General features: G+C 38.6%; 2 protein-coding genes across 3 annotated transcripts; both read left to right on the top strand.

Annotated features, from left to right (window-relative positions):
* The first annotated feature begins 540 nt into the window (after positions 1-540).
* nr1d2a (nuclear receptor subfamily 1, group D, member 2a) lies at positions 541-7,101 on the top strand. 2 transcript variants are annotated; one of them, XM_086312323.1, is made up of 9 exons: positions 541-1,155; positions 3,568-3,604; positions 3,735-3,971; positions 4,058-4,146; positions 4,249-4,393; positions 4,494-5,188; positions 5,294-5,479; positions 5,947-6,157; positions 6,284-7,101. In XM_086312323.1, exons 3-9 carry the CDS (start codon positions 3,788-3,790, stop codon positions 6,481-6,483), a joined length of 1,710 nt encoding a protein of 569 aa, XP_086168449.1. In that variant the 5' UTR covers positions 541-1,155; positions 3,568-3,604; positions 3,735-3,787; the 3' UTR covers positions 6,484-7,101. The 2 variants fall into 2 exon arrangements, with proteins under 2 accessions (XP_086168449.1, XP_086168448.1); XM_086312322.1 differs by lacking the exon at positions 3,568-3,604 and having other exon boundaries at positions 542-1,155.
* A 5,897-nt stretch (positions 7,102-12,998) lies between these two features.
* Positions 12,999-17,707, top strand: LOC147319643 (macrophage mannose receptor 1-like). The gene is made up of 7 exons (XM_086310077.1): positions 12,999-13,043; positions 13,388-13,436; positions 14,126-14,482; positions 14,817-15,158; positions 15,580-15,671; positions 16,710-16,800; positions 16,904-17,707. Exons 1-7 carry the CDS (start codon positions 13,020-13,022, stop codon positions 16,921-16,923), a joined length of 975 nt encoding a protein of 324 aa, XP_086166203.1. The 5' UTR covers positions 12,999-13,019; the 3' UTR covers positions 16,924-17,707.
* Positions 17,708-18,908: the final 1,201 nt, after the last annotated feature.

The following is an 18,908-nucleotide window of genomic DNA, read 5'->3' as shown; positions in this document are numbered from 1 at the left end:
CTATGCAAAAATATTAACATTTAGAGACAGTTAAGGAAACTTCTTTCCTTTTACAGTTTTTTTCCTTATAGAACCTCCTGTACATACTTTTATTGTGACCTTTTTTTGTCTAATTGTAGTTAAATTGTAACTAACATTTGTTTATTTCTATCAATTACACTTTACAACTACAGCTTTAAAGTTTAAACCTCAGCCCAGGTTTAAACAGTTAGCGAAACAGTTATAAAAGAAAAAAAAAGTATTCCACATTTATAAACTGCAGATATCACAGCTGGAATCATGCGAGGGACAGATGTTTACACTTATAGTTGTCTTATTTTAAATACATCGTTAATTATTAGCGTTAGGACGCAACAGTGGCCACTTTTTTCCAAAGCTTGTTTTGTTGGTTTTCATGGTGACGCCTGTCCACGGAATGGTCTAGAAAACACGCTGGCGACAGGAAGCAATTTCAAAGTCGTGGTGACTGACTAGAAAAACTCGGCAGTTGGCGTCCGTGGACAGAACACGGGGCCGTGCATGTCTGGTGGGCTGTGAGGGGAAGGAGAGGCGTTATTCAATCAAACCTGAATAACTCAACGGTTCGCCTGCAGCCGCAGCGTGAACTGCAGAGCTTTTTGGGGCTTCTCCACTTCACGTTGTGCTTTGCAACGTGACCGCTGTTATCCAGTCCTCTGTTACGTCGACGGGGCGCTTGGCTCCGCCCTCACCAGTGTCCTGAAAGTGTGTCACTGGGTTAAAGTGGCTCGAGCAGCCCTGGCGGAGGGGCGTGGCTGACAAATGGGTCACATGGGCGAGCCCACTATTGAGAACATTTAGTTCTCTCCACGAACCCGCAGTCACAAACACGGCGAAATAAAGGGGGGGGGGAGTTCCTCCCGATTCAGCTGCCTATACTCGACCTGCTCTTTCTCAGACGCGCCTTCATGACTCACCGAGTTGGACCTGCAGAATTTTTCCGAAATAGAAGCTCGATGTGAGCTCGTGTACCGTCTTTGACTATCAGAGTTCAGTACCATTCGTTGATCTGTGAAGTGGCAGAATAAATCCTGATAGACTGTGCGAGTTAGTCAGATATCTGTTGGACATTTTTTTTTTAAATTTTCTTAATTCATTGATCAGAGATGCCTGAGGACATTGGGACAGCCAAGCCTGGTAAGTTTGTTTTTCTTTAATAGTTAAAGTAATAGATATTTAAGCCTGTCACAACCATTGCATGCACTGTGCAGAGACGCTACTACTACTGCTGCTGCTGCTGTGTTTTTTGATTAACGGTGTCAGCTGCTTTTAATATATTTATTACAAAAAAGTTTATTTATATGGGCTTTTGACGGTTGTGGATGGGCTTCCCATTAAAGGTATGCGTGACATTGACTTGTACTTGTGTGTACCTGTGTGTCATGCACTTATTTAGTGAATAATAAGGAATTTAAAGTGTTTTAAACAGCAGGAGGTGAATGAATGGCGTCCTAGCGAGTGGACAGTATTTTAACGCAATAATCAGACTTAACGTTTGAACACCATCGTGTTTTTTCTATAGACTTGTGTTACGTTAAGTTGTCGCAGGTTTTAAAGTGTGCTAATAGACGTATTTTCGCTGTATTACCGTGTTTTAAAACGAGGTTAGGAGTGCCACTGAGGCGCTGCGTCGTTTACATTTGACACAACAACAGTGTTCCACTTCCCCGAGCCCTCTCACATGGACAGCGTATCCTGGCCATGTGCCTCTGTGTACACGCTCCCAGGGAACACTGCTCTGATTGGTCGAGGGGCGTTCCCTTCTTGGGCGCACGCTTCGGCGGTGCTCTACTCCGATTGGTCGGGACGAAGCCCGTGACGTAGGGTGTTGCACAATCCACTCCGAATGCGGCTCTCCTGGCGCGAGGCTCTCTTGCTGGGTACACGTGAGCCGGGGAGAAACAGCAGCGAGCTGACCTAGATTTTTTTTCCTGTCTTCTTGGCGTTTCGCTTTCACAGAAATTCATGACAGGTCCACGTGTGGGAGGGCCGTGAAAGAGAGCAGTCATGGCTCGGGTTAGGTAATCGTCTGCCGCGGCCTCTGGCACTAAGGGGCTTTTTAAAGAAAGGGTTAATGAAGAAAAACAGTTTAGCTTTCACGCAGGTATTCCAGTAAACCCCGACTCTTCACACGTACACGTTATATTCGTGGAAATTTCCCAAGTATGTTTGGCAGGGGCGTTTCGAGGAGTTTATAGACGGGATGGCACTGGTGTGACCCAGAATGACTTAGCGCAGACGGTGCCGTGTGAGAAGTAGCACAACACACAAGTTTTTTTTAGTTGTTTTTTTTTTTTTGTAAACGTTTTGAATATCTGCCACCAGTCATACTCAGTACTACAACACACAGCTTCAAAGTATATTTATAAGGTACATGAAGTAAGAAGTAGAAGTTACACAGAATTATACAATATTGGCTCTTAACTAGCGACTAGTTTTATACTTTAAAACTTTTAAAGTTAGTGGCATAAAAAGGCCATGGGCTTCCAAACTGAAGGGTCTCTAGAGCTTTTACAGAAGACCCGCAGATGCAGTTTTCTCAGTAAACCGTGTTTTTGAACTTGATCTTACAAAGCATGTTTGGCATTTAACATCCGCATCACCCTACTTCCCATTCATTCACTTCAACAAACTGGCGTTTGCCCTGAGGGAATTAACAGGTTATTTGAAATTTGAAAGACTTTACTGAACACTTTAAGCAGACCTGTCTGTGGATCTGTTGGCATAAAAACTGCGGGGCTAAAACACGGGGCCAGCCCGCTGAGATTTTCTTGCTGAACATGTCATTACGTAACACACGGTGGATGTTTTCCCTTTGTGTTACTTGCCTCCTACACGTGTTGCCTTGCTCTGGTGCTTCACTGACCCGTCTAGTCGTTAAGTCATTGGAGCACGCTCCCATGGCACAGAGACCCAGGCTTGTTATGTAACAGTGTTATCCAACCAGCAAGCGTTGGAGGTGATAAAACAGGTCATCACAGTGTTGAATAAGCCAACCGGGAACAGCACATGCTAGACTGCTGTGCTGCCTGGGTGTGTCAGAGGCACCTGTTTCTACTGTAGATGTTTGTGTTATTGTTTTATTCCCGTTACCGTTTCTGTTTCACAATAAGAGTTGGCACGCTTGATGTTTTGTATGTCAGAAAGACAAATATCTGGATCTGCTGATATGGCTGCAATGCACCATAATTCTTGGTATCAGGTTTACATGGAAACGGGCTATCACAGGTCCACAGATAGCAGTGTTTACCTTGTGTGTTTGCACTGGTTCACTTTTGTGTTAGAATTAGGGTGGACCACCACCGCCCAAAGGCTATTCTGACAGGCAACGTAAGCAAAAGTTGTAGGTTACAGTGAAAATAATGCTGAAAGCAAAATCCACCTCAAATGCCGTATGAACATTTACATTAGCCAGTTTTTTTTATATGCATCTCTGCACAGGCCAGTGAAGAAAGCCATTGTATTGGAATGAATTTAAACAGCAGTACATTAAAGCCATTTTGCCTCGAGAATCCTAAGGATAATGTTGCTTCTTGTTGATTTTTCCAGGCCATATTTTGCCCATGTGTGTATTAGAACAACAGCAGTAAGTTGCGTCTGAATTTCTATGTTGAGAAAGACTAAATTCATGGTTTTCGGATGGAGCAAGTATATAAGTAAAGAGCCTTTCCCTGATTTTAAAGTGACCCTCTTGTCCTCTTTCTTTCTGTCTGCAGGAGGTGTAATTGCCTATATTTCCTCCGGGTCTGCCCCCAGCCCAGAGTCCTGCATGAGCAGCAGCTCCAGCAGCGGCTACCTGTCGATGTCACCAACTCCTTCCCGCCCCTCGCTGCCTAGCAGGGCCGTAGGCATGGTAGTGGATATTGCTCCACCAGCCAAGAACGGCAGCCCGCGGGGACACGGCGGTGAAAAGGCCGGCCGCTCATCTGCGTCTTCAAAGAGCAGCATCACAAGTAAGCACTAAAGCCTTCATTTTATGATCAGCACGCTTATTTATGTGTCACATGTGGTGAACCCCTGTTCATCTTTTTCTTTAAAGAAATCAACGGCATGGTGCTGCTCTGCAAAGTGTGCGGGGATGTGGCGTCAGGCTTCCACTACGGTGTCCACGCTTGCGAAGGATGCAAGGTGAGACGCATCCCTAGAAGGATTCATTTAAAATTAAATTCACATCCTCTTGTGCACATGGCTCATGCTCAACACTGGGGGATCTTGGGAAATTGTTTTTAGGGCTTCTTCAGGAGGAGCATCCAGCAGAACATCCAATATAAGAAGTGTCTAAAGATGGAGAACTGCACCATCATGAGGATAAACCGCAACCGCTGTCAACAGTGTCGCTTTAAGAAGTGCCTGGCTGTTGGGATGTCTAGAGATGGTGAGAGTTAAGATTTATTTACATTCAGAAAGCAAAAAACACCCTGTGATTTATGTTTACGCTAAAAGCTTAGTAAACTTAATGACTGGTTCTCTCTCAGCTGTTAGATTTGGCCGTATCCCAAAAAGAGAAAAACAGAGGATGCTGCTTGAGATGCAGAACGCCATGAACAACATGATGAGCAACAACAGCCAGTTGCACAGCATGCTCCAAGGACACCAGAGCCCCCCGCTGCCAATGGAGGCCATGACAAGTGACTCCAACTCCTTTCCATCCTCTTCCTCCTCTGCTTCCGATTCGCCATCGTGTTCCAATCCGTCCTCCCCGCAGTGCCCTCAGGACTCAGAGTCAGTGGTTTCTATGGACACCACCTCAAGCTCATCCTGCTCATCGGACAGCGGTGAGGACGAGGCACTTGTCACACTGAACAGGCAGCACCAAGATGCCTTAGCGTTCACCCAGCAGAGATCACCAATGCAAGGTCAGACCTCACCAGCCACAGTCTCCGTGGAGATGGGGTGTGAAAGACGATTGGAGGAGCAGCAGGATAGGTGGAACTGCTGGAACAACAGCGTGGCGGTGAGAGATTACCAGAACTGTCCTTACAGCAGCGGCCAACACGTCACCAACCCGGCCTACAGGGAGGAGAGGGGAGGTTGCCAGCAGCAGCTCAACAGCACCCCTAGCTGTGAACAGTCAGAAGACAGCCAAAGACAACAGACAGAGCTCCACACACAACCTGCCTCACATGGTTATAATGGACCAAACAGCTGTGTGAATAACAGGGCACACTTGGTGAGTGATTTCATTTCTCCCTCTTTGAAAATCTTCAGAGTCCAATGAAAAGAAAAGCTGGATTAATTTTCATCACACTGACATCTTTCTTGTTTGTTTTTCCAGCTGTGCCCGATGAACACCTCACCTTACGTGGACCCCAGCAAGCCCAGCCAGGAGGTTTGGGAGGAGTTCTCCATGAGCTTCACACCAGCCGTGCGAGAAGTGGTCGAGTTTGCCAAAGTGATCCCGGGCTTCCGCGACCTACCCGAGCACGATCAAGTCGGCCTGCTGAAGGCTGGAACCTTTGAGGTAAGAAGGCAAACAGACTGAACACAAACACTCGTGTTATTTTGTCCTCGCTTTGAAGTCAGACACTGCAGGCTCGTTAATACCAGGAATACAGGAGCCACAATACAGGTGCACACAGGCAAATATTTGTTCTGATAACAGTTGGGATAGAAATGAAAGAGGCTTATCGAATCTTCTGTTTCAACTGTGTACCAGTAAATTCTTGTCAGATTCTTCGAGGAGCTGAACCTCAGTTAATTTAAAGAAAAAATTGATACAGTGCAAAGTTGCAGATTCTTGGTCATATACCAACTACAGTATGCAGTGAAATGACCCTGCTCTTAAGTATGGTGCCAAAGGTTTAAAGTGGGATGAGACTATGAGGCATTTATTACATTATAAAGTGAGAAGTGCAGTTATTCGTATATTTCTGTTGGCTTGATCAAAGTCTTTGTCATGGTCTAAATAATTCCCGTCTTTGCTTCCAGGTGCTGATGGTTCGATTTGCCTCTCTGTTCAACATCGCCGAGCGGACGGTGACCTTCCTGAGTGGCAAACGCTACAGCCTTGACACACTACGCTCATTGGGTGCCGGCGAGCTCCTCAACTCCATGTGCGAGTTCAGCGAGAAGTTGGCGGCGCTGCGGCTCAGTGCAGACGAAATGAGCCTCTTCACCGCTGTGGTGCTTGTCTCAGCTGGTGAGTAACATACACCATACATATATGGACAACAGTTTAACAGCACAACTAGCAGTATTATCACAACGGAAGGAGTTCTCCAGTAATAATGCCCTCTCTCTCTTTGTCGTCTTTGTTCCGGCTCAGACCGCTCAGGGATCCAGGACCTAATATCAGTGGAGGCTCTGCAGGACAAACTTATCCGAGCACTGAGGAACCTGGTGATGCAGAACCACGGCGACCAGTCGGCCACCACATTCACCAAGCTGCTGCTCAAACTTCCTGAACTGCGCTCGCTCAACAACATGCACTCAGAGGAACTACTCTCGTTCAAAGTGCACCCTTAAAAAGCTTCCTGAGCGGGTACTCGTGTAACTTCCACTTCCTCCACACACACCTTCACCTGGACCTGCCTCTTACCGTGCCCTCTCAGCCCCCCCCTTTCCCTGCAAACTGACCAACCCAGTTGTGTGTTTGTTTCTAGAATGTATGAAACTGTTTTGTTTTTTTATTCTATTTTTGTGGAAAAGAGAACAATTAAAAATGTACTGTATTTATAGACGACGTAGCTTACGCTTGTTGCACACAAACACACGCAAGTGCTCGTGTGTCAGAGGTTTATAGTTTTGCAGTTCGATGCAGTTTTCTATTTTTAAAAGCACGAAGAGTATTTAACTGGCTTAATGAGAATATAGAATAGAAACGAATTAGTCCATGATATTGATTATTTTTTAACATGTTTCCTCCAAAAGCCATTTAATTCCAAAGTGTATTCTCTAATGAGCGGGTGAATGTGAGAGATTTTATATATATATCTATATGACATATACTGTACCTTACACACATTTTGACTGCTACATGTTTGTTGAAGAAAACAAGCTATCAGAAAAATATTGAAAATTGTGTGAAGATTGCTGCTAATGCATGGCTGTATTAATGCAAAACTACTATTATCCCCCCCCCCCCCCCCCCCCCCAAAAGCATCTGTTCAGTTAATTGACTCGCTAAATCTACAGTTATATGCTTTGTGTTTAAATTTGGTTTTCATACTCATGTCCATGCCAACTGCTGGTTCACCTTCCAGTGATTTCTGGGCAAAGTCAATAAGACTATTTGAAGCAAAAACACTACATTTGCACTTTTGGGAGAGAGGAATTTTTTTTTTTTTTTTTTTTTTTTTTTTAAATGTATGTATGCTTTCAGCACACAAATGTTTTTGCCTTTTTCCACCAAACTGTTTTCAGCCCAGCACTCAATTTGAATTTGTTTTTGTCAGCCGTTTTGTTAAAATGTTTCTTCTACTGGCAGCACTGCCACCTGTAAATAAATATAAATATCTGAGGAATATAGAATATAAATATGATATAGTATAAATAAAAACAATGGAAGAATAATTTGTGTGTGTGGTTTTTTTTTTTTTATACTGTACATGTCCAAAAATTTTGGGGATGTAATGGTTGTTATCTACCACTAGATGGAGCAATGTGCACATGGTGTCTCTATTTAAACATGGAAACATCACTCTTGAAAAACAAAATGTTATTTATCCTAAAAGGAACTGCTGCCAAAGTGCCTCAGGTAGGAACGGAGACAGTAATTAAGCAATGAAATATTGTAGACTTCACCCCTGACTGAAAAAGTCTGGCCTGAAGGGCAGCTTCAGAACTCAAGCACTAGATTCATAAAGGTAAGGGTCCATAAAGTAGCAGAGAATGTTGCAAAGAAAAAAATAACATTGTAATTTTTTAATTACAGTTTTTTCTGATTGCTTAAGCACATTTTTTGTAACTATTGGCTAATTTTGCAAAACTCTTCACACAAATAAGAAAACCTGTCACCCAATCATCAAAACATTGTAGTTCTCTTGCAAAAGCAAACACAGCTAGATTAACTCTTCACACCTTTGTAAAAATGGTGTTTCCGTATCAAACAGTACACACAAGCCATCATCTACTAAGCACACAATGCGCCAACTGCACACTGATGGTATGAATACAAAACACATCTGGCGTTTGCCTTCCCTGTGCACAAGGTAGGCTATGTCAGTTTGAGCTCATACTTCTGTCATAGATCCATAAGCATGGAGGGATCCAAACTTCAAGTACTGGTGTTTAGTCAAACACATCAAAACAAACACAAGTGTTTATTTCCAAGTATAGGATTATTTGCAATCGCCATAATGACTATATGGGTTACTTGGTCTGCAGTGAACATGCTTCCTCTGCCCCCTCCTCGTCTTCCTCTTGCTCCTCCTTGTCCTTGTCGTCCTCTTCATCCTACTTCTTCACCTCCACGTCCTCTTCCTCGGCCTCCTCTACTTCTCACTCTTTCTGCTCCCACCATTGTACTCCGCACACACAGCTTACCTGTATTATAGTGCTTAGGCTGATTGCAAAGTGAACGAATTATCTAAGAAAGTTTTGATATGTGAAAGTGTGCCAGACAGTTGGCAAATTAGTGTTAATGATAGCCATACATGTGTATACTTTTGCTAGGAGTGTGTTGGAAATTTGGAAATTGAGTGTTGTGCAGTGAATTGTGCCTACAGTTTTGCAAAGTGTGTGTTACAAAATTGCAAACTGAGTGCAAAGCAGTTTTTGTGCTTTTAGTTTTGCACACTCAGTGAGTGGTTTTGCTATAAGTCTGACTAGTTTTAGAAATTGTGCTACAGGATTCACAGTTAGTGTTTAGGCATTCGGTAAAAACTGTAAACCCCACATCGACTCATAACTTAAACTTCACATTAGAGCCACAAGGGGGCGAACCACTACATCAAGACGACATAGGACCTTAGAGATGCCCTTTAATTGATCTACAGTCCACTGAATCCTCATCAAAAATGGAGTCTATGGAAGTGTGGCTGTCAAGAACCCATGTTTTAAGAGGCAGTTTTTCATGATTTTGTTGGATAACACACAGTGAAGATTAGACAGGAAAGCATGGAGTCAGGGATAGCACACAGCAAAGGGCCTTGGGTCAGACTCAAATCCAGGCTGGTACATCGCCTGATCAACCTAGTGAGATAAACTGGCACCCAAGAATCCATTCTTAAAGAAGGAAAAGACAGTGGAGGCTCTGTCATGGCCTGGGCTTCATTTCAGCCTGTGGCTTCTAATGAATGCAGAAAAGTACAGTCAGATTTTCATCTACCAGACAAAAACAACTAGAAAGCACCAGACTGGCAGCAACTTCATTTTTCAGCATGACAATGATCCAAAACACAATGCTAAAAGAATACCTGGATAGAAAACAATTACCATGGATCACCATTACCAGCCTCCCAAGAGCCTGGACCTCAACATTATTAAAGCAGTGTGGGGTGGAGAAAAGAACTAAAGACATCCAACATTCAAAGAAAAACTTTGAATGTCCTTCAAGAAGCCTGGGGAACTATTCCTGAAGACTACTTAAAGAAAATTCAAGAAAACTGGCAAAGAGAGTTCAGGCTGCCAAATTTGGATTTTTAAGCTTGAGTTGTTTCAAATCTGAAACTTAAAGTTTTAAAAATAAATAACCTTGAACACAAAGTACGATACTTTAATTCAAAATACAGTTGAATAGAAGTAGAAAGCAGCATGACAGAAATATACATGAGGTGCAATCAACCTGTACTTTAGCAAAATAACTGAGTGGGTTTTTAGGTATAATTTAAAGATTAAATTGTTTTATTGTATCAATATGTTGTTTATTATGAGGTATTGTGTAGACATTTACAATAATTTAATATATGTAACGAGATAACGCAGTGTGTCAGGGCCAGACAGTTTGATCGTGCAGCTGATTATCCTAAACTACCAGGATTTTTCTTATTCTTACATTCAACCACTGACGTTTTGTGGTCCAAACATTTGAATGAATCATTAATGGAGGTTTGAAGCTTTCGAGTTGCTTGAATGTTTTGTCAGTGCTCAGGTACCTGTGTAATGACAATCACAAACAATGAAATATCTACCATGTTTTAGGAATGAGGAAAACTCAATGTAAGCGCACATTTTTACAAGGAAACTCCAGCTTTAATCTATATAGTACAGTAATTGCACAACACCTAAATTCTTGAGAGAGAAATATGCTTAAGAGAGCTTAGATATATGGCAATTTTATGTTGAAGCTAATTTGAATGTTGTAGCTTTCTTTTTTCTTACGTCTGAGCTGGCATTGTGCAACCCTTTGGATTTGAATGATACCTCAAGGGAGCTTTGAATGCAAACACACACAGAAAAAAGCTCAACCAAGCAAACAAACAATTAAAAAACCAATTAAGAAAAAACAAACAAGCTCCACACTCATTTTTACTCATTTTATTAATGATGTTATGTCCTCAGGCTCATTCATTGATATGCATTTATTCAAAAGTAAAAATTTCCATCACACTTTTGCAAGTCTAAGATTTTCTGTGTTCATTCATAACTTTTCTTGCTGTGAGGTATTTGTTAAATTCTAGTTCATCAAGTAATAATTCAGTGCTCTTTCCCACCTTGAACTTTCAAGGGATACGATAACTGACCAATAAGACCACAACACTGCAGAATTTTCCTTTAAATGACATTTGAGGACATCTCCAAATCATCATAGTATTTACTATCATTTAATAGACGAAGCATAATCAGTACTGTGGGGATAATTGTACATCTCTAGTTGTATTGCAGAGTACTAGTTGACTGAAAAGTTCATTATGTTTAGTATATGGAAGCAATATTTTAAAAAATTACATAAATACCTTTGACAAATTAATTCAGATCAAGCACAGAAATATTACTGTGAAATATTACTGAGCTTCAGTCTGTTTTCAGAGGTCACAGTTAGTTCAGTTCTTTAGTTCAGTGTGGAGAGGTTGGCATACACTCATAATCGGCCTAAAACATTCCCCCAAATCTATCCTTAAAGTGTCTGTAGAAAACCTGGGATTCATTAACACGTTCAGTCATACAAATTTAGAATTGACTTGGATCATTACTCCAGCAGGAAGGAAAAACGTGCATTAACCGATGAACTGCTTATCTCATACTGACAGGGTACTATGCTCCTTTATTACAACCTTAATTAAAAGATCTGTGGTTTCATCTGTGGTTTTCTTTTATAACCCACACGCAACAACATGATATATACACAAAGTATCTACATAAGCTTTTTGTGGCTTTTTGTCATGATGTTGTTTCAGTGCAGTAGACCCACGACAGCAACATCCTCCATTGCATTATTGAAGAGCCTTCTCTAACTGCAGTCACAAGCTCCTGTCCCGAGTGCTTATGAAAGTCTTTTCCACACAGTTTCTGGATGTCATGATGTTTTTTATTGAAATTAAGTGATTAGGAAAAGGAAGCCTTTCATGATCAAAATGTCAACATTTATACTGAGCGCTGTGAAATTTTGGCTTTACATATAAAACACTTTAGCATACATTCTTTTGAAAAATGGTCTTTCAGCCCACTTTAAAGCCATTGTTTCCACACAAACCATGTTTGAAAATTAATATTTCACAAACTAAATGTAAGCGCCTAAAATTTTCCCTGATCTTTCTTGCCATCAAAATAAATCAAGAGCTGTTTTGGGACCATTACATTAAAAATGTTCAATAGTTTAACAGTTTAAATTGATAAAAAACATTTAGATGATATATAGTTACATTTTACAAAATTGCTAAATAAAGCACAAAATACTTTATAGCATGAAATCAATAATCCCAAAAATGAAAAAAAAAAAAGTCATTCAACTTTCATGCTGCACTGCTCAAATATGAAAAATTGTATTAAAAAATTGTACTTAAAAACAATATTGGTAGATTGTGCTATCCAAATAGATCAAAATTCTGGAGTTTCCAGTTTGTACTTTCATGATAATTGAGAAAATAATTTCGTTAAATAATTCTCATGACCTACAATTAAGTAAAAAATTAAGTGCAATCATGGTCCTATCACATTAGTCTTATTTTTATTCTTGTGAGCCTCTTTTATGACAAATATGATCAAAAAATGTTATTCTTTTATTTGTTTAAGGGAAATATAACTGTCACTCAATAACAATACTAATGTTTAGCAGCTATGAGCTTATGTAATATTTACATGTTCATAATCATAGTTATTATTATAATAACTTGTTTAAACTACAACAAATTCTTAGTTGTTAGTTCTTAGTTTTACGTGTATGTGTAAACAATGGACGGATGCTACTTATGTTAACTAAAAAACTCGGTTGTGACCCCCAAATAATTTTAAAAAACAAACAAACAAATAATAGCAATAATTGTTGAAGTTGATTCAATTTAAAATCCTAATGAAGAAAAAATAATGATGCAAACTCTATTTACAAACCAATTGAATTTAATTTCCTCCAAAATTCCTCACACATCAGGTGATGCTTCTGAAGACTTTTCATATTGTTACATTTCAGCTATCGTATTTGGTAATGTAAAATGGATTTTGTAATAGATTTTTACATTATGTGGTCTGAACATTTGAATGAATCAGTGGAGGTTTGCATGCACAGCCGCACAAGCTTGCAACATTCCTAAAAGTTTTTTCAGTGCTCAATTTCAATAAAATTTTCACGTTATTAAATAGATACAATGTGGAGTTTTACCACTGATGTAATTTACTTTGGTAAAACTCAGTTCAAACAAAAATGTGACTTATGTCGGCGTCACATCTTGCTGTGAATACTTATATTAATCAACTATAACCAATGTGAAAAAGAGAATTCTTTCATAAGAAATCATGGAAGTTGTAAATCTCTAAAGAGAGCACAGTTTATATGGGAGGGTCACGAGAAAGCCTCACAGTGTCATCAAGGGTGTGTCACAAGTGAAATTTAAACTTTCCACTTATTTGCATTATATTATAACAGCAACCTCAGAGAGAAAGGAACACACAGTGACGAGCAGCTGTTCATGTTTGGTAACTCAAGAAGTGTGGTAAGTTTTTATCTATCTATCTACATATATACAACTTTCTTTTTGAATTTGCTGTAGTAATAGATTTTTATATTAAGGTATAAACATTAACACGAGGCCCTTAACTAAATGCAAAAATATAGAGGAGATTTTTATATTATATATTTAAAGCTAGTTAGTTAGTGTCAGGTTAAACATTCAAGAAAACAAGACACAAAACATTTTGTGGTATGTTTAAATACCTGTAAGAATTTCGGTCCTTTCTAATCGCTTTGTTTTTTAACCACTCTCATTCTAACAGTGAATGTTGTATATTTATTATAGCTTTCAATTTATAAATTCTACTGAACTTCTTTTCTCCACAGTTAATCAAAGTGAACATGGATGTGTTTGTAGTCCTTCTCATGCTTTCAGGTAATATTTCAGGAGTGTGCTGTTTGTTAAATTCTTGTTCAGTATGTAATTATAATTATAATTCACAGTTCTTTTCCAAATAGAAATTGTTTCTACCTTGATTTTTTTTTAAAGAGAGGTAATAACTGACCAAATATTGCATAGAGTTTTATGAAATGATATTTGAAGACCGCTGTTGCTCCAACATTATGACTATAATTAAATGAATAAAAAGTAAGGAATTAACTAAATGTAAAAATAAATAAATAATAATACAACACAGGGACAGAAAAGTTGTAGACTGAAATTTTGGCTTAATATATTTATTATTCATATATCTACAACTGCAGTACTGTCCTGCATTTTTCATAGTGTTGTATGTTTTTCTTGCTTAACTTCACTTCTTTCTCAATGAAAAGCTAATTGTGTTTTCTAATTTGAGAAATCATGGTTTGATAGAATGCTGACTCCACATACCGCAGGAGCGCGTATCAACTTAGAAATGTTCAGATTCACTAACATAAGTACAATTTAAAAAGTGTCTTCTATCCACACCACAAGTTGAACCATCACTGACATATTTCTCCTATTATAGGATCTACTGAGGAAATTATTTACTGTACTGCAGTACCAAGTATACAAACATTCTGAATAAATATAAACAGTATTTCTTCGTAAAACGTCAAATAAAAATCTATTTTATTCTTCAGGTTTCTGTGTCTCCACTGCTTCCTTTCCAAACATCTATTACTTTATCAGTGAGAATAAGACCTGGGATGAGGCCAACGCTTACTGCATCATGGAGTACACTGGACTTGCCCAAATTACTAACCCAGAGAACAACACTGCACTGATGAACACCTCAGCTGGGGGATACACAGGCAAAGCCTGGATAGGACTCGTGGGCCCTTTAGGGTGGGTCTGGCTGGATGGAACACAAGCCACATATTTCATGTGGCACTATGAAGAACCACAGGCTTCTGACACTGGGTACTGTGGGCTCACAAATTACCATGGGTGGTATAGTGAAATATGTGAATACAAGTTTTATTTCATTTGTTTTAATGGTAGGTATCAATCAAGATTATTTGTTGTAAGATTTCACTCCACTATATTAAATTGACCTTGGTACTTATTTTTCAGAAAGAGGCTCAAAACATAAAAATACAACTTTTTTTATACTCTAGTTAGAGACTGGAAAAAAGCTCACGGTGAAACTCAAACCTGATGGATATTCATTAAAATAATAATGAAGTATATATGCAGTACTGACATATGATTTATATGGTGTATTTAAATCACAGCTTTTTTCTGCATAGCCTATTTTTAAAAACATAAATGAAATCATTAATATATGTATAATGTTACTAATGGAATCTATAACTTCTGTTTCTTTAACAGGCAGTGATTACATTGTTAATAAGACATATGTGACTTGGAATGACGCCAAAATCAGCTGTGAAAACAAAAATTCAACTCTGGCACAAATCCTTGATCTGCTAACATTTGATAAAGTCAGTCGTGCATTTCGAAATAATAATCTTAACAAATATGAACCACTGTGGATTGGCCTTAGTTTTTCTCCAGTCTGGTTTTGGTCAGAAACCAAACAAATCAGCACATTCGTGAACTGGAAAACTGGACAACCTAACAATAAGAATAATTGTGCTGCTGTACTGGTGGGAAATGGAACCTGGACCACTGAACCATGTAGTGAGCAACATCCTTTCTTCTGCTATGGAGGTATGAATGATATTTCCCTAGTTTTAATATTCAAGTCAGTTACCACAGATGGTACGACCAGAAAATATTTAAAGCAAGACGTAATGAAAATAATACACTTCTTTGTTTCATTTAATTCTTGAAATCGTAAGCTTCATATTTCAAATATCTAAATTTAGCACAAAGACTAACAAAAAATTGACAAATTTATACGAAAAGAAATTCCAATAATAAAAGCTATGAGGTTCATTCAGGTCAAAGGAGTGCACTGAATTTGTTTTTGTTCTGGAAATTTTAACAAGGTTTTGGTATATGCTGAAGACATTCTATTTTAGTCTAAGAACATCTAATAATATGCTAAAATAGTATTAATAACTTCCTCTAAACCAAGTATTTGTCAAATTTGATCCGATTTATTCTGAAATGATTTGTTTTTGTGTAGTTCACAAATCAAAGAAGACAGTGTTGAGCATGAATATCCAAACTGATGTTGACCTGGAAACTCCAGATAACCAGGCTGCGCTGATGGAGCAGGTATACCGTGTGTGTGTGCCATAAACAACAAAACACGTTAGTCCTGCTTGATCATAAGATTTTGTTACATTCATTTTTGTACTTTGCGCAAATAATTCAATCAAATTAACTTTGAGAATGGAGACACAACAGTGTTGTGTTTATCTGTCTGTGTTTTTATTCTTGTTTTCTTTTTGACACACACACACACACACACACACACACACACACACACACACACACACACACACACACACACACACACACACACACACACACAAAATGTTTCATCTATGTTTATAAGTCTTAAGTCTTCCTGTTATTCACCATTTACTCAGCTAAAAGCTTAATGGAATTAGTGGAAAGGTGAATACAATCACTCACTTGTTGAAAGATGGATTAAGGGAAATTTAATTCAATTCCATTTTATTTAATACCACTAGATAACTAAAGCATCAATCTCACTGTGATTTACACTGTAAACTAAAGGCTAAGGGTGCAGCTTTAAAGTGTTTTAGTAATCGAGTAATCTATCGATTAGGTCATTGCTTAATCAAGTAATTCGATAAGAAATAGTTTTGTCCTATTAATGATCAGCAACAAATATTCAAAAGAGAAAAAATAGAGGTCTTTCAAAATGTACAAAAAACCCCCCAAATCCTTTGTATTTATGTGTCATAATGAATTTTAGTTTCAAAGAAAATGTGAAAAATGTTCTCACCTCTGTTTGCTTCCATGTAAAATAGGACAGCTACCATCACACTTCAGAAAGCTGTATAATTTAAACATGTTTCAACAGTAAGAAAGGATCCAAGCTGAAACACCAAGATTCAGCTTGGATCCTTTCTTACTGTTAATGACCGATAAAAAATAGCATTATATGGGGAATTTCTCCACTCCTGAAATCATGTATTTTAGAGGTGGCACGAATTATAGTAAGGGTACTGATAAGAAAACAATGTGAGTGTCAAACACAAATATGACAGGCGTAAAAGTGCCCCCTCCAAAAAAGCTACGAAATAAAAAGTAACACAATTTATCTTCTTTCCTCTTATTTAGCTGCAAGCAGCACTCGCTAAGCAGGGTGTGACTGACTTCAAACTGAGATGGACGAAACAGCCTGTGCAGAAGAGCAGGAAGAAAACTGATGGTACACACACACACACACACACACACACACACACACACACACACACACACACACACACACCAAGAATTTCTCTGAATATTTAAATGGGTTTGTCTCATTTCAGATGCTTGTTTGAACGTGTGAGATCAAGTCCCAGAAGACTGTGCTACAACACTGTTCAATCAAAGAGGGATCACTTTAAATTGTTCACTCTTCAAGTTGTTATTAGTTAATTATATTAGTCCAGGTATGAAACTGCATGATTTGTGTGCATAAAGTCTGAATTGTAAACATTTAACTCTTTACCATTTTAGTTTTGCATTTAAAGTTAGTATGTTTGACACCACATGTGTAACTTTGAAGTAATACATCAGGGATCAATTTTCATTCCCCCAAGGCATCAAATAATGCTGTTTTGTTAAAGCTGTTGGGGTATCTCAGTTGTTCACAAAGTGCCCTTTTAGAGAAATGTGACACGCCTGATTAGTGGATTACTGAGACTTGGTTATCAGTCCCAACCTTTCAGCATGTATGGTTCCATACAGTTGTGAGGGTAGAAATTTAGATCATCAGGTAAACTGACAGCTTTGTTTTCACATTATTCTCTCCTCATAGCAACAGAGTCCACATCACTATAGATGCAGCACCAGTACATCTGTCAATTTCCAGCTCCACTCTCCCCGCAGTTGTTAAAAACCCCAGTGCTCCATTTAAATTCTCCAGTCACACTGAATATTAATGTCATTATTTTTTCCATAGTTAACAACGTTGTTACTTATCCTCATGAAAACATAAATAGGTTATCAGGTCTGCATGGCATGTTTGCTACACGGTAGCAAACATGCCATATGCTAACTTTTTTGAGATGTGTCATAATTTTTCATGAAAGAGTGACGTGTCTCAGTTTAAACATTTGATGTGTTTCTATGTTCTGTTGTGAATAAAATATGAGTTTATTACACTGCAAATAATTGAATTTTGTTTTTATTTACCTATTTTAAATTGGGGGTACTTCAATACATGCAAATTGAAGTGAAATGTTTGATGAAAAGGCTACAAGTGAAGGTTTGCCACTGATTAAATTTATTTTGGTAAAAGTAAATGTTTACAGGTTAAACTTATATATTATATCAGCACCAGGTACAAATGACTGCGTACCTTTTCCAGTCCCGAACTGGATAAGCAGTTAATTCAATGGATGGATGGATGTGAGTTACATAAACTAAAACATTCATTTATGATCCAAAATGTTTTACTCACATTTGGAAAAATATCAATCAATCAGGCCCCAGGAGTCTGTTATTTTTAAAAGACTTGAGTAACCTTTAAGAGCTATTCATGCTGAGGATTAATACTTAGATTTTTACCTTTACTGTTTCACAAGGGTTAAAAAGGGAATGTCGACAATCTAGACTTTATTGCAGGATATTTTAATAAAGAACTTTAACAGGAGCAGAGCAAAAGCAGTACGAACTGATATTACAGTTTTTTCTGATTGCTTAAGCACATTTTTTGTAACTATTGGCTAATTTTGCAAAACTCTTCACACAAATAAGAAAACCTGTCACCCAATAATCAAAACATTGTAGTTCTCTTGCAAAAGCGAACACAGCTAGATTAACTCTTCACACCTTCGTAAAAATGGTGTTTCCGTATCAAACAGTACACACAAGCCATCATCTACTAAGCACACAATGCGCCAACTGCACACTGATGGTATGAATATAAAACACATCTGGCTTTTGCTTTCTCTGTGCACAAGGTAGGCTATGTCAGTTTGAGCTCATACTTCTGTCATAGATCCATAAGCATAGAGGGATCCAAACTTCAAGTACTGGTGTTTATTCAAACACATCAAAACAAACACAAGTGTTTATTTCCAAGTATAGGATTATTTGCAATCGCCATAATGACTATATGGGTTACTTGGTCTGCAGTGAACATGCTTCCTCTGCCCCCAGCATCTGGTCATCTAGCAATTCTGTAAAGTAACAATTTCAGTATTTTTACATCAATGGTATTGGTGTGTTTCTCATTGGCATATGGCAGTGCTACAAATCTTTGTGCAAAGTGACTGTACTAACCGATTCTCATTTCAAGATGTCCTTATGGTGCTTGCTACAGTGTAG

This window comes from Aulonocara sp. 'chitande type north' Nkhata Bay, linkage group LG11, assembly GCF_057382095.1.
Source record: "Aulonocara sp. 'chitande type north' Nkhata Bay isolate Kocher_YH1m ecotype deep benthic linkage group LG11, A_spYH_male_GT1.1, whole genome shotgun sequence".
Taxonomy (NCBI): domain Eukaryota; kingdom Metazoa; phylum Chordata; class Actinopteri; order Cichliformes; family Cichlidae; genus Aulonocara; species Aulonocara sp. 'chitande type north' Nkhata Bay.
Note: the sequence above shows the minus strand (reverse complement) of the source record. Positions and strands in the feature narration are given on the sequence as shown.

Excerpts from the sequence above, each read along its gene's own strand:
- nr1d2a (XM_086312322.1), top strand. The coding sequence starts at position 1,125 with ATGCCTGAGGACATTGGGACAGCCAAGCCTG. Across the intron at positions 3,972-4,057 it reads TTCAAAGAGCAGCATCACAA|AAATCAACGGCATGGTGCTG; the intron begins GTAAGCACTAAA and ends TTTTCTTTAAAG. Across the intron at positions 4,147-4,248 it reads ACGCTTGCGAAGGATGCAAG|GGCTTCTTCAGGAGGAGCAT; the intron begins GTGAGACGCATC and ends AATTGTTTTTAG.
- LOC147319643 (XM_086310077.1), top strand. The coding sequence starts at position 13,020 with ATGTTTGGTAACTCAAGAAGTGTG. Across the intron at positions 13,044-13,387 it reads TTGGTAACTCAAGAAGTGTG|TTAATCAAAGTGAACATGGA; the intron begins GTAAGTTTTTAT and ends TTTTCTCCACAG. Across the intron at positions 16,801-16,903 it reads GAGCAGGAAGAAAACTGATG|ATGCTTGTTTGAACGTGTGA; the intron begins GTACACACACAC and ends GTCTCATTTCAG.